Source organism: Bombina bombina, chromosome 1 (genome assembly GCF_027579735.1).
Source record: "Bombina bombina isolate aBomBom1 chromosome 1, aBomBom1.pri, whole genome shotgun sequence".
Taxonomy (NCBI): domain Eukaryota; kingdom Metazoa; phylum Chordata; class Amphibia; order Anura; family Bombinatoridae; genus Bombina; species Bombina bombina.
Window position 1 is genome coordinate 329,832,112 of NC_069499.1, and position 15,547 is coordinate 329,847,658.

At 36.5% G+C, this 15,547-nt stretch overlaps 1 protein-coding gene across 3 annotated transcripts in view; it reads left to right on the plus strand.

Moving 5' to 3' along the window:
* The first annotated feature begins 597 nt into the window (after positions 1-597).
* The window catches only part of SMARCAL1 (SWI/SNF related, matrix associated, actin dependent regulator of chromatin, subfamily a like 1), a 440,164-nt gene continuing 425,214 nt past the window's right edge, over positions 598-15,547 (plus strand). The window contains exons 1-3 of one of the 3 annotated variants that reach the window (XM_053698110.1): positions 598-616; positions 3,998-4,962; positions 9,362-9,412. In XM_053698110.1, the coding sequence (XP_053554085.1) occupies positions 4,047-4,962; positions 9,362-9,412 (967 nt within the window). In that variant the 5' untranslated portion in view covers positions 598-616; positions 3,998-4,046. The other 2 variants (XM_053698109.1, XM_053698111.1) reach the window with 2 other exon arrangements.

Consider the following 15,547-nt stretch of genomic DNA (forward strand, 5'->3'; position numbering starts at 1 on the left):
TTTCCAATTTACTTCCATTATTAAATTGTGCACAGTATTTTATATGAACACTTTCTGAGGCGCCTAATGAGCATGTGCATTGTGCAAGAGTTCTCAGGTATATGAATATGAGTATTTGATTGGCTATGTATCGCTCATTTAAAATGTGTTATTGCTGTGGATCTTTATTATGTATTTGTTTATTATGTAATACAGCTGTATGTAAAGGTCTGTTATGGGTTGGTGGTTGGATGGATATCCACTGAAAGAAATAGGCGGTTATCAAGAAACATTTGAAGAAAGTTCACGCAGTAATAAAAACAACATTATGTTCTCTGTGTAAACGTAATGTAAAATGTGTTTCACGCAGAAAACAAACTGATTTGAGAGATCACAGTAAAACAATTTAATAAAATTATAGTCCCTAATACCATTCATAATATTAGTAAAAAAAACAACAAACTTAGGTTCCGTTGTATTCGGCATATATTTCAGCGCAAAGCATATCATTTCAGAATCCAGACTGAAAAGGGGCAAGAGTGCCAGAAGTAAAAATGACTTCCTTTGTTCTTTGACTGCTTTGACAATAGAGAGCGCTTTCGTCGCTTTACTGATGACGTCTTATGGAAACAAGAATGTAAGTTATCCGTGGCGGGAGTGTGTATGTTATATGGTGTCATAAGCAGTACGGCTCCTGTGCCTTGTAAATGTAGAAACGTGTGAAATTTCAGGACTTGGGCATTCGCTAGAGTTGTCCTTTTTAATTAAAATAACAATACAACGGTGATAACGTAACCTTTTTATGCTGGAGAGGGATGTAAGAGCGTTGCAACACTTTGCATTAGTCTTTGCTTAATTAACTTTTTTCCTATATGTGTTTTGTGTTATGTAGTTTTACAAAATTGCACATATTCAGTCCGGATGTTAATTTAATTGTAGCAAATAATTTAGGAATCAATATTTTATTTTACATAAGCATATACACATTAAAAAAAAAAACTGCGTATAATTAAAATTATTCATTGTGAGCCCATATTGACAGTCCGGCGGCATTGCTATATCTGTATCCAAATGATCATTTAAATTAATATAATAACGGTGGGTTCTGATTGACTAAACGAAGTCTTCTAATGACATCCTTATGTATTTCCATATGTTCTGTGAGAATGCTCTGTAACTGTGTTACTTGCTTTGTGCCTGATCAACAAACATTTAAAGGGACAGTAAAGTCAAAATTAAACTTTCGCGAATCAGATAGATCATGCAAACAACTTTCCAATTTACTTATATTATCAGTTTTGCTTATTTTTTCTGGTATCCTTTGTTAAAGAGTAATCCTAGTTGAGGTTAGAAGTGTTCACGTGTCCTTAGCCGTCAGGAAAGTGTTTGCAAAAAAAAAAAATATGCTTAAAACAATATTATACATAGTTGCAAAGTCTGCTGTCATATAGTGTTTGTAGCATTATATGTCAGCTGTGTTTGCAACTATATATAACATTGCTATAAACATTGTTGCACACACTGCTGCCAGATGGCTAAAGACATGCACGCTTCTGAACTCACCTATGATTACTCTTTACCAAAGGAGACCAAGAGAACTAAAATCAGTAATATAAGTAAATTGGAAAGTTGTTTAAAATGACATGTTCTATCCAATCCATATGCTTAATTTTGACTTTACTGTCCCTTTAATATAATTATATGAAATACAGTAATCAGCAAATCTGCTCACTTAAGTGGACAAGTCAAAATTAAACTTATGATTCAGACAGAACATACAGTTTTAAACAACTTTCCAAATTACTTCAATAATTAAATTTGCTTTGTTCTTTTGGTATTCTTTGTTGAAGACTAGACATAAGTAGACTGATAGAGGCTTAGGAGCGTGCATGTGTCTATGGCAGTAGTGTTTGTAACTATGTATTGATATAAACATTGTTACAAACACTGCTGCCAGATGGCTTAAGACATGTGCATGCTCCTGAGGTCACCTAGCATTATTCTTTAACAAAGGATACCAAGAGATCTAAGCAAAATTAATAATAGAAGTAAACTGGAAAGTTGTTATAAATGGCATGCTGCATCCAATCAATTTAAAGTTAATGTAAAGTTTGATGAACGTGTGCCCGGTTTTTATAAATTCTATTAAAAACAGGGGCACTTTTATTCATCAAACTTTCCATTTCACTCGTTTTGTTAAAATACTTACCTTTTATTCTTGAAAGCCGCTCCAGCGCTTCCCCCGCATGTCGCAAGTCTCTTCATATTTAAAAAAACGACGAATCTGGCTTCCTCCAATCATGCCTTGGCTTCGGGCAATGTTTGCTCTGGGGGAAAACCGTGATTGGAGGAAGCCGGATTCGTCATTGCTGATGTATGAAGAGGCTTGCGACGGGCGGAGGAAGCGCTAGAGCGGCTTTCAAGATTAAAAGGTAAGTATTTTAACAAAACGAGTGAAATGTAAAGTTTGATGAATGAAAGTGCCCCTGTTTTTAATAGGATTTTTAAAAACCGGGCACACATTCGTCAAACTTTACATTCACTTTAAGATTCATTTTGACTTTACTGCTGCTTTAAGTTTCTCTGTTTTTTATTTAAAGGGACACTGAAGCCAATTTTTTTCTTTCATGATTCAGATAGAGCATGCAATTTTAAGCAACTTTCTAATTTACTCCAATTTATCAATTTTTCTTCATTCTCTTGGTTTCTTTATTTGAAATGCAAGAATGTAAGCTTATATGCTGGTCCATTTTTGGTGAACAACCTGGGTTGTTATTGCTGATTGGTGGATAAATTCATCCACCAATAAACAAGTGCTGTCCATGGTTTTGAACCAAAAATAGCTTAGATCCCTTCAAGTTCAAATAAAGATAGCAAGAGAACGAAGAAAAATTGATAATAGGAGTAAATTAGAAAGTTGCTTAAAATTGCATGCTCTATTTGAATCACAAAATAAAAAAAAAAATTGGGTTCAGTGTCCCTTTAATGAACCAGAGGGAAAAAAAACGAATGGGAACATGTATATACAGTTATACATGAGCATGTTGCATTAAGGGCTTGTGTAAATAAATGTTTATGTAATTCTAAAGCTGTTAGGACCCTATGCAACATTGTGACACACTATTTGAGGTCTATGAATCAGCTACATCACACTGTAAACTGAAACCTCAATTTGTGCAAAACATTCTCTGTGTGATCACTTACGCTCAGAAATCTTTAACATCTTCAAATTGATCATATTTAACACCAACATGTGAATAATAGTTTATAAAAAATGATTGAATAAAAATCTTGCAGTAAGGTTCAAATTGAAATAAAAAGAGAGACTAATTTGTAAGATTACAGGAGAATCAACACCTTCCTATTATTGAATAGATCAGACATCATAACTTTATTATTACAATTAAAAGCATTCAGAAGTGATGCATTAATTTTAAAGGAACATAAAAGTACAAAAAGAAAATGCTGTAATATGTTAGAAAATTTTAATATTGCATTGTTGCTATATTTTTAACCCCATGCAAAGGGATCAAACATACTGTTAAAATCAGTAATGCACTACTGGAAGCTAACTGAACACGTGATGAGTCAGTGACAAGAGACAAATGTGTAGCCACCATTTACTAGCTAGCTCCCAGTAGTGCATTGCTGCTGCTGGGGATATGTACGTATGCATTTCCGTAAAGCATACCAAGAAAACAAAGTAAATTTCATGAAAGAATTTAAGTGCCTTAAAATTACATGTTCTCTCTAAATCATTAAAGTTTTATTTTGAATTTCATGTCCCTTTTAATTTATCACCTTGAGTCTATAATTTACAAAATAAACATATTTAAAATCCACATTCTTTTTTTTTCTATATTTTATCATGAATGAAAATGTAGAGATAGGGCCTGGCTGCTGTGCAGGTGCATTTGTACTAAACAAATATACAAAACAATGTAGGTTTTATTAAAATGTGCCAGTTTAATTTTTTGTGAAAGTGAATTTTTGTGGCCTTTTCTGTTTTGTTTGACAGACCATTTTGGGAAATGTAATGTATGAATGGCCAAGAATAATCCAAGAAAATGTCTACTTCTCTTACTGAAGAACAGAAGAGGAAGATTGAGGAGAACAGACAGAAAGCTTTAGCTCGAAGGGCAGAAAGACTCGCTGTTCAGCAGAACCAAAGTAAACCGGCAATTGGAGAGGCGAACAGCCATGGTTCTAATGTCCATACTTTCAAAGAGTTGAAGACCGGAAACAACCTTAATCAATATAAACATCTAGAAAATGTTTCCAAAGGAAGCAGGGAACATTTTCAGTATAGTAATGATAATTACCTACCTCCAAATAATAGCAATGCTGTTGGTGGTAATCTACTTTTAGCTAATGCAGTTGAACTTCCAGGTCAAGCAAATTCAAATACTAACCCAAAATGCACTGGACCTGGACTCTTTTCTGCTGCAGCTGGACACAAGCAAACTGTACGACCAATGCAGAACTGGTCTTGTTCTAAATCCTTAGCTTCAGATGATAAAGGAAATTTGTCTACAATGCACTCCCAAGCAAAAGCTGAGTCTGGATTGTCAAATTCATACTCAACCAATAGTACAGCACTTAAGCCAAATCTTCTAAAACCATTTAGTAATGAATCCACCAGTCACAGTGTATCAGAGGTAACTAGTCAACCAAGTAATTCAAACAAAACATCTCAGACACAGGCTTTTTCTACAAAATCTGCAAGTGGGTCAGTCTCCGTAAATAATTCAGCAAACGTTATAAAGTTTTATGGGTCAGGATCAAGTGTCAAAAGTAATCAGTCAGTGATGGAAGGAAGGGGGAACACACTCAATGGGGTTGTTTTAGACTCTGTGCCTAGTAAAAAGACACCTAATGTGAGAGGAAAATGTGTCAAGTACCTTGAGGATCGTTTTCGTGTTGAAGTTGGTTACAACGCAGAGCTCATTGCCTTGTTTAAAACTATACCAAGCAAAAATTATGGTAAGCAAAGCATTTTTTATTTTATTATAAATCTTGCTTTAAATATGTTACTATTGTGTGTGTGTGTATGTGTGTGTATATATATATTTTTTTTATTTTATTTATAACCAGCAGTATATACATTTGTACAAGTCCTTAACCTTTAGCACCACGCAGGGCACTATATCATATAGCATGCTTAAAGACCTTTATTACAATTCATTATTAGCGGTGTGTTGGACATATTGCTGGGGTTTTAAACTTATTCACTACAAGACAACGGGGACAAGGAGAAAGAGAGAGAGAAAAAAAAAAAAAAGATGCAATAGGGAGTAAATTCACCCACCCATCATACCCCCTCCACGCATCTATATATCCGGAAATTCTTTCTCAGCTATGGCTAATTCTAAGTATAAAGTACCCCTAAAGGGTACGATAAGTTGTTTTTAAATTTCTATAGGGTAGGCTAAAATAATGTTCTTTCATTTGTAGAAAAAGCGCTTAATTTGCGTTTCTGAATTGATGGAGGTATCCATTTGTTCCATAATTATCTGGTTTTGGAGCTTTTGTAAAAATTCTGTCAAGTTTGGAGCTTTGTTGGATTTCCAATATTTCAAAATCAATAATCTGCCTACCATTATTATAACATTAAACTGTCGGATGTTTCGGTATTGAGTTTCTTTTTTATTATCTATCAAAAAGAAAACATGATTCTCTAATATTTTGAGTTGATTATGATTTGCTTTATTTATCCAGCAGTTTATTTTGAACCAAAATGTCTTTATTTTCGGGCAACTCCAGAAACAATGGCATATATCTGCCTCTCTAACCTTACACTTACACTTATGACAGAAGGAACCTACCTTATCCCAGCGGATCATCTATACCATCACGTAGTACAGTGCCAGATAAGGAAAAGGGATGAGCAATTCCCACGGCCCTTAGACGAAGTAGCGTACTGCACAGGACAAGAGGGAGCGGGTCCTAAATGACGATATAACCACTCCGACAGCAAGAAATGCCTGATACTGTATACGTTACCAAAAATCCACAAGAACCAAACCCACCCGCCAGGAAGACCCATCGTCTCTGCACGTGACTCCATCACATCACCTCTAGCTAAATTTGTGGACTTCTTTCTACAGCCCCTTGTCAAGAATATGAGATCATATGTTAGAGACTCTATGGATCTCGTACAGAAACTGAAGGGCCTGGAAATAGAAGATAACTGGATATTAGTTACGGCTGATGTTACCAGCCTTTATACAGTCATACCATAAAAGGAGGGCATCAACACGGTAGCTAGAGCACTCAGTAGATACCCATATGTGGGACTACCAGCAACATTTTTGCTGCAAATATTGGAGTTGAGCTTTAGACTGAATTACTTTAAATTTGAAGACTCCTATTATTGCCAAACAAAGGGAACAGCTATGGGCTTGAATGTTGCTCCTTCCTTTGTGAATCTCACAAACATATATTGTCACAGGAAGCGACATTCATTGCTGTTTTTTTTTAGTGCTATACCCAAATATTTGCAAATCTAAATATGTGTGTGTTGCACTTTGCTGTTGCATATTTTAACTGTATTACACAGCTCATTGTCATTTTATATATTTTAAAACTTCTTACATTGATTTGATCATTTAGATGCACTCAGCAGGGCTTGGCAAATCCTGGAACTATTGCAACTAAAATATTCAATTTGGCTCTTAAATTTGTGGATAATTGCTTCCAAGTTTTTGGTACATTTTGTCAACACTTTAACACTAATAAATCCGGCACCGAAAATAGCAGAATGCTGATACCGTGACCAAGGGCAGGGCGTTTCTCTCTCTCTCTTTTTTTTTTTTTGTCAATGTTTAATTGTATAATGTTACATAATATCTCATTGTAAGTTTTTATTGTATTGTACCCTTATGTTTGTAATGTACCTTTTGTTTAGTGCTGTGTAAAATGTTGGAGCTTTATAAATAAATGATGATGATAATGATATGTAGAACACAACATACCACCTTTTTTTGCAGATATCTATATATTATAATTATTTATTATTATCCGGTATTTGTAGAGCACCAACATATTATTTCTTCATTGATGCCCATAAACATGTTTGGCTTCTCAATATTCTGGCTGTCTCATCATTTTCATATACATTTGTTAACCCCTGTAGAGGAAGCTTCATATGCTACAATTCAGATTTAAAGATTATATACCAGTTATTAAATTATTTTCATTTAAATTCTAATGCATGGGGTTTCAAGCGGTGGAAGCGATCGTGATCGCTTCCAGACGCTTTCAAGGTATTGCAGTGATGCCTCGATATTGAGGCATCAGTGCAAAAGCCTTTTATTTTAGTACTGGCAGACTTTCTGCCAGTACTTAAGATGGAGGTGACAATTGTGAAGTGGGGAGGGAAGAGAGCTGTTTGAGGGGGGTCAAGGAGGGATCAGGGTTTGGGTATGTCATGTGGGAGGCTGATCTCTACACTAAAGCTAAAATTAACCCTACAAGCTACCTAATTAACACCTTAACTGCTGGGCATAATACAAGTGTGGTGCGCAGCGGCATTTAGCGGCCTTCTAATTACCAAAAAAACAATGCCAAAGGCATATATGTCTGCTATTTCTGAACAAATAGGACCCCAGAGAAGCATTTACAACTATTTGTGCCATAATTGCACTAACTGTTTGTAAATTATTTCAGTGACAAACCTAAAGTTAGTGAAAAAGTGAACAATTTTTTTTTTATCGAATTTGGCGGTTAAATGGTGGCATGAAATATACCAAAATGAGCCTACATCAATACTTTTGGTTGTCTACTAATAAAAAAATATATACATGTGACGGGATATTCAGGAATTCCTGACAGATATTAGTTTTATAATGTAACATGCCAATTTTGGAAATGGTTTGGAAATAACAAAGTGCTACTTGTACTTATTGCCCTATAACTTGCAAAGAACATGTAAACATTGGGTATTTCTAAACTCAGGACAAAATTTAGAAACTATATAGCATGGGTGTTTTTTGGCGGTTGTAGATGTGTAACAGATTTTGGTGGTCAAAGTTAGAAAAAGTGTGTTTTTTCCATTTTTTTCATCCTATTTTATAATTTTTTTTATAGTAGAAAAAGAAAATCCAGTAAAAAGTCCATTTAATGGCGAGAAAAACAGCATATAATATGTGTGGGTACAGTAAATGAGTAAGAGGAGAATTACACAAAAACAGCAGAAATGTAAAAATAGCCCTGGTCCCAAACAGTAAGAAAATTGAAAAGTGCTGTGGTCACTAAGGGGTTAATAACATGCCCCAATATTTGTTCTGGCTTGAGAATTGACAACAATAGGAGTATGGTGTTTCATTTACATATAAAATAGTTATAATGTGCACAGGCGAGAGACTGCAGTTTGTCATATATACGTTGCAGTGTGCAAGTAACCATACAAAGCTTATGCATATGTGTTAAAATGTACAATTCATGATCGGTATTTATAGCGTAAAAAAGAGAAAACACCATCATTGAAAAATAAGTATTAGAAAGTAGGTAAGTCATTACTTACCTTATTATTCACCTTTATGAATACTTTTCAAGGCTTTCCAACTTTACGTAATTAAAAAGAGAATCCAGCGCTACGGAATTTGGCGGCGCTATACAAATAAATGATAATAATGCTAATAATAATGGGTGGATACAAGGACCACCATTGAGAAATACTGTAGCTAAAATCTGATGGCAAACTGTTCTGCCCAGCCCTTTAAAGGGACATAAAACCCAAAATATTTATTTCATGATTCAGATAGAACATACACTTTTAAACAACTTTCCTATTTACTTCTATTATCAAATTTTCTTTGTTTTCTTGTTATTCTTTGTTGAAAAGCAGGAAGATATGTTCAGGAGTGTGCATGTGTCTGCAGCACTATATGGCAGCAGTTTTGCTACAGTGTTAAACAATAGCAATAGCTCTATTTCCTGTCATGTAGAGCTCCAGAAATGTTCACTCTACCTATCCATATATCTCCTCAACAAAGAATAACATGAGAACAAAGCAAATTTAATAATAGAAGTAAATTGGAAACATTTTTAAAACTATTCTGTATCTGAAAAATGAAATAAAAAATGTGGGTTTCATGTCCCTTTAACTCTGATTAGCAGTTTGTAAATGTACAGCATAGCTAACTAGTGAGCTACAGAAATCGGTAGACAAATTTTGTAAATTTATTAGCCATTAAATTGAGTTAGTTTATCCTGTTGTAAAGAACACCAGGTTTTCAATTTTATTACAGCATTACTGTCACCTCTTGTCTGTGAATAATGCTGTAGCTGCACAAATTATAATAGCCTCATTGACTGTATGTCGTTAATATTATAATGGCTGACATAGATAATGTTGCTTCTTACACTTTATTTTTTTTAGATCCTGCAACCAAAATGTGGAATTTTAGCCTGGAAGACTACTCCACTCTTAGTAAGTATTATGGGAAAGCAAATAGTCTTAGCTAATACATTTAAAACATATTAAAAACTAGTCCTATTTGTATTGTTTGCATATATAGGGTTTTATATCCTCATGTTCTTGGGGAAAAAAAAAAGAGAATAATACAACACATGACTCAAAGAGCCATAATGGTCAAATTACCTATATGCTCCTTTGCCGGGGTTAAACACACAGTAGTGTACGGCTGATACTCTTAAAATTACATGCTCTAACTAATTAGAACATGTCATTTTTCAACTTTTATATCCTTTTAAAGGGGCATTATCATTATATATATATATATATATATATATATATATATATATATATATATATATATATATATACATACACAGTATCTCACAAAAGCGAGTACACCCCTCACATTTTTGTAAATATTTTATTATATCTTTTCATGTGACAACACTGAAGAAATGACACTTTGCTACAATGTAAAGTAGTGAGTGTACAGCCTGTATAACAGTGTAAGTTTGCTGTCCCCTCACAATAACTCAACACACAGCCATTAATGTCTAAACCCTTGGCAACAAAAGTGAGTACACCCCTAAGTGGAAATGTCCAAATAGGGCCCAATTAGCCATTTTCCCTCCCCGGTGTCATGTGACTCGTTAGTGTTACAAGGTCTCAGGTGTGAATGGGGAGCAGGTGTGTTAAAATTGGTGTTATCCCTCTCACACACTCTCATACTGGTCACTGGAAGTTCAACATGGTACCTCATGGCAAAGAACTAACTGAGGATCAGAAAAAAAAAGAATTGTTTCTCTACTTAAAGATGGCCTTGGCTATAAGAAGAATGCCAAGGCCCTGAAACTGAGATGCAGCACTGTGGGCAAGACCATACAGCGGTGTCACAGGACAGGTTCCACTCAGAACAGGCCTTGCCATGGTTGATCAAAGAAGTTGAGTGCACATGCTCAGCGTCATATCCAGAAGTTGTCTTTAGGAAATAGACGTATGAGTGCTGTCAGCATTGCTGCAGAGGTTGAAGGGGTGGGGGGTCAGCCTGTCAGTGCTCAGACCATACGCAGCACACGCATCAAATTGGTCTGCATGGTTGTCATCCCAGAAGGAAGCCTCTTCTAAAGATGATGTACAAGAAAGCCCGCTAACAGTTTGCTGAAGACAAGCAGACTAAGGACATGGATTACTGGAACCATGTCCTGTGGTCTGATGAGACCAAGATAAACTTATTTGGTTCAGATGGTGTCAAGCGTGTGTGGTGGCAACCAGGTGAAGAGAACAAATACAAGTGTGTCTTGCCTACAGTCAAGCATGGTTGTGGGAGTGTCATGGTCTGGGCCTGCATGAGTGCTGCCAGCAGTGGGGAGCTACAGTTCATTGAGGGAATTATGAATGCCAACATGTACTGTGACATACTGAAGCAGAGCATGATCCCCTCCCTTCAGAGACTGGGCCGCGGGGGAGTATTCCAACGTGATAACGACCCCAAACACACCTCCAAGACGACCACTGCCTTGCTAAATAAGCTGAGGGTAAAGGTCATGGATTGGCCAATCATGTCTCTTGACCTAAACCCTTTTGGGCATTTTTGGGGCATCCTCAAATGGAAGGAGGGGGGGAGCGCAAGGTCACTAACATCCACCAGCTCTGTGATGTCGTCATGGAGGAGTGGAAGAGGACTCCAGTGGCAACCTGTGAAGCTCTGGTGAACTCTATGCCCAAGAGGGTTAAGGCAGTGCTGGAAAATAATGGTGGCCACACAAAATATTGACACATTGGGCCCAATTTGGACATTTCCACTTAGGGATGTACTCCCTTTTGTTGCCTACGGTTTAGACATTAATGGTTGTGTGTTGAGTCCGTTTGAGGGGACAACAAATGTACACTGTTATACAGGCTGTACACTCACTAATTTACATTGTAGCAAAGTGTCATTTCCTCAGTGTTGTCACATGAAAAGATATAATAAAATATTTACAAAAATGTGAGCGGTGTACTCACTTTTGGGAGATACTGAGTGTGTGTATATATATATATATATATATATATATATATATATATATATATATATATATACGATAGCATATATCAATGGTTAAAGGGACATATGGAAAAATGCTATAATGTGTTAGATCATTTGAAAATTGCTCTGCTACTTGCATATTACTATATGTAAAAACTCACTGCCCTAGGTGCAGCACCCATAGACAGCTGCAGTTGGTCTTAGTGACTCAGGCAGTTAATAGGAAGTCTGGCACTCACTCGCATGCACACACCTAGATTAAAAGCAAATTGGAAGAGGTTATTACTGCATTTTTCCAAATTGTGATAGGTCCAAGACCGATGTGTACCCACTCTCTGTTTTTTTAGTGCTTTAGCATGACTGGACTATGCATATTACAGAGGAGAAATTTTACAACTCCCTGAAACAGATACTCATTGTAAATTACAGCATTATCCAACATGATCCTTTAAGAAACAAAATTGATGAGTGCTTAAAACAATTAGAGGCATTGCATTACATTGATGATAATGTGTACAATTGCATCACAGTACAGTACACAAGGGATCCCATGCTTTATACTTTGCTGAAAGTACATAAAGACATGGTGTCATCACTGGGTAGAACTATTGTTCCAGCAATAGATTCCCTAGTTGCCTAAATTCTAGATTTAGAGTCAGATTATAATTTATATGCTGCATTGTACTTGTGGCCTTTTTTTACATTGGAAAGACCAACGATGACTTGAAAACACATATGGCCAATCATCAATCTGCTATAAGAACAGCATTAAGTAAAGTATCAGTAACAACAGGTTGCCAGACATTGTTTTAGCAACACTGTGGCAGATCTTCAATTCACAAACGCCTAGATTTAGAGTTCTGCGTTAGCGTTAAAAAGCAGCGTTAAGGGGTTCTAACGCTGCTTTTTAACGCCCGCTGGTATTTAGAGTCAGCCAGGAAAGGGTCTACCGCTCACTTTCTTTCCGCAACTCGAGGCCACTGCAGATCCCCTTACGTCAATTGCGTATCCTATCTTTTCTATGGGATTTGCCGGTATTATGAGTCTTGGAAGAAGTGAGCGGTAGAGCCTCTACCGACAAGACTCCAACCGCAAAAAAAAGTCTGTAGTTAAGAGCTTTATGGGCTAACGCGGGAACATAAAGCGCTTAACTACAGTGCTATAAAGTACACTAACGCCCATAAACTACCTATGAACCCCTAAACCGAGGCCCCCCCCACATCGCAAACCCTATAGTAAATTTTTGTTAACCCCTAATCTGCCGACTGGACACCGCCGCCACCTACATTATCCCTATGAACCCTTAATCTGCTGCCCCTAACATCGACGACACCTATATTATATTTATTACCCCCTAATCTGCCCCCCCCAACATCGCCGCCACCTAACTACACTTATTAACCCCTAATCTGCCGAACGGACCTCACCGCCACTATAATTAATGTATTAACCCCTAAACCGCCGCACTCCCGCCTCGCAAACACTATAATAAATTGTATTAACCCCTAATCTGCCCTCCCTAACATCGCCGCCACCTACCTACAATTATTAACCCCTAATCTGCCGCCCCCAAAGTCTCTGCTACTATAATAAAGTTATTAACCCCTAAACCTAAGTCTAACCCTAACACCCCCCCTAAATTAAATATAATTTAAGTTAATCTAAATAAATTTACTACAATTAAATAAATTATTCCTATTTAAAACTAAATACTTACTGATAAAATAAACCCTAATATAGCTACAATATAACTAATAGTTACATTGTAGCTATTTTAGGATTTATATTTATTTTACAGGCAACTTTGTATTTATTTTAACTAGGTACAATAGCTATTAAATAGTTAATAACTATTTAATAGCTACCTAGTTAAAATAATTACAAAATTACCTGTAAAATAAATCCTAACCTAAGTTACAAATACACCTAACACTACAAATAAATTAAATAAATTACCTACAATTAGCTAAACTAAAATACAATTAAATAAACTAATCTATAATACAAAAAACAAACAAACACTAAATTACAGAAAATAAAAAAAAAATTACAAGAAGTTTAAACCAATTACACCTAATCTAAGCCCCCTAATAAAATAAAAAAGCCCCTCAAAATAATAAAATGCCCTACCCTATTCTAAATTACAAAGTAATCAACTCTTTTACCTGTAAAAAAAATACAACCCCCCCAACATTAAAACCCACCACCCACATACCCCTACTCTAACCCACCCAAACCCCCCTTAAATAAACCTAACACTAACCCCCTGAAGATCTCCCTACCTTGAGTCGTCTTCACCCAGCCGAGCCGAATTCTTCATCCAAGCGGAGCAAGAAAAGGTCCTCCATCCGGTAGAAGTCTTCATCCAAGCAGGGCAAGAAGAGGTCCTCCATCTGGTAGAAGTCTTCATTCAAGCGGGGCAAGAAGAGGTCCTCCATCCGGTAGAAGTCTTCATCCAAGCGGGGCATTAGAGGTCTTCCATCCGATTGAAGTCTTCATCCAAGCAGCATCTTCTATCTTCTTCCATCTGGAGCAGAGCAGCAGCATCCTGAAGACCTCCGACGCAGTACATCCATCATGGCCGACGACTGAACGACGAATGACGGTTCCTTTAAATGATGTCATCCAAGATGGTGTCCCTCAAATTCAGATTGGCTGATAGGATTCTATAAGCCAATCGGAATTAAGGTAGGAAAATTCTGATTGGCTGATTCAATCAGCCAATCGGATTGACCTTGTATTCTATTGGCTGTTCAGATCAGCCAATAGAATGCGAGGTCAATCCGATTGGCTGATAGAATCCTATCAGCCAATCGGAATTCGAGGGACGCCATCTTGGATGACGTCATTTAAAGGAACCGTCATTCGTCGTTCAATCGTCGGCCAGGATGGATGTTCCGCGTCGGAGGTCTTCAGGATGCTGCCGCTCCGGATGGATGAAGATAGAAGATTCCGCTTGGATGAAGACTTCAATCGGATGGAAGACCTCTTCTGCCCTGCTTGGATGAAGACGTCTACCGGATGGAGGACCTCTTCTTGCCCCGCTTGAATGAAGACTTCTACCAGATGGAGGACCTCTTCTTGCCCCGCTTGGATGAAGACTTCTACCGGATGGAGGACCTCTTCTTGCTCCGCTTGAATGAAGACTTCTACCAGATGGAGGACCTCTTCTTGCCCCGCTTGGATGAAGACTTCTACCGGATGGAGGACCTCTTCTTGCTCCGCTTGGATGAAGAATTCGGCTCGGCTGGGTGAAGATGACTCAAGGTAGGGAGATCTTCAGGGGGTTAGTGTTAGGTTTATTTAAGGGGGTTTGGATGGGTTAGAGTAGGGGTATGTAGGTGGTGGGTTTTAATGTTGGGGGGGTTGTATTTTTTTTACAGATAAAAGAGCTGATTACTTTGGGGCAATGCCCCGCAAAAAGCCCTTTTAAGGGCTGGTAAAAGAGCTGATTACTTTGTAATTTAGTGTAGGGTAGGGCATTTTATTATTTTGGGGGGCTTTTTTATTTTATTAGGGGGCTTAGATTAGGTGTAATTAGTTTAAACTTCTTGTAATTTTTTTATTTTCTGTAATTTAGTGTTTGTTTTTTTGTATTATAGATTAGTTTATTTAATTGTATTTTAGTTTAGCTAATTGTAGGTAATTTATTTATTTAATTTATTGATAGTGTAGTATTAGGTGTATTTGTAACTTAGGTTAGGATTTATTTTACAGGTAATTTTGTAATTATTTTAACTAGGTAGCTATTAAATAGTTATTAACTATTTAATAGCTATTGTACCTAGTTAAAATAAATACAAAGTTGCCTGTAAAATAAATATAAATCCTAAAATAGCTACAATGTAACTATTAGTTATATTGTAGCTATATTAGGGTTTATTTTATCGGTAAGTATTTAGTTTTAAATAGGAATAATTTATTTAATTGTAGTAAATTTATTTAGATTAATTTAAATTATATTTAATTTAGGGGGAGTTAGGGTTAGACTTAGGTTTAGGGGTTAATAACTTTTTTATAGTAGCAGCGACGTTGGGGGCGGGAGTTTAGGGGTTAATAATTGTAAATAGGTGGCAGAGATGTTAGGGAGGGCAGATTAGGGGTTAATAGAATTTATTATA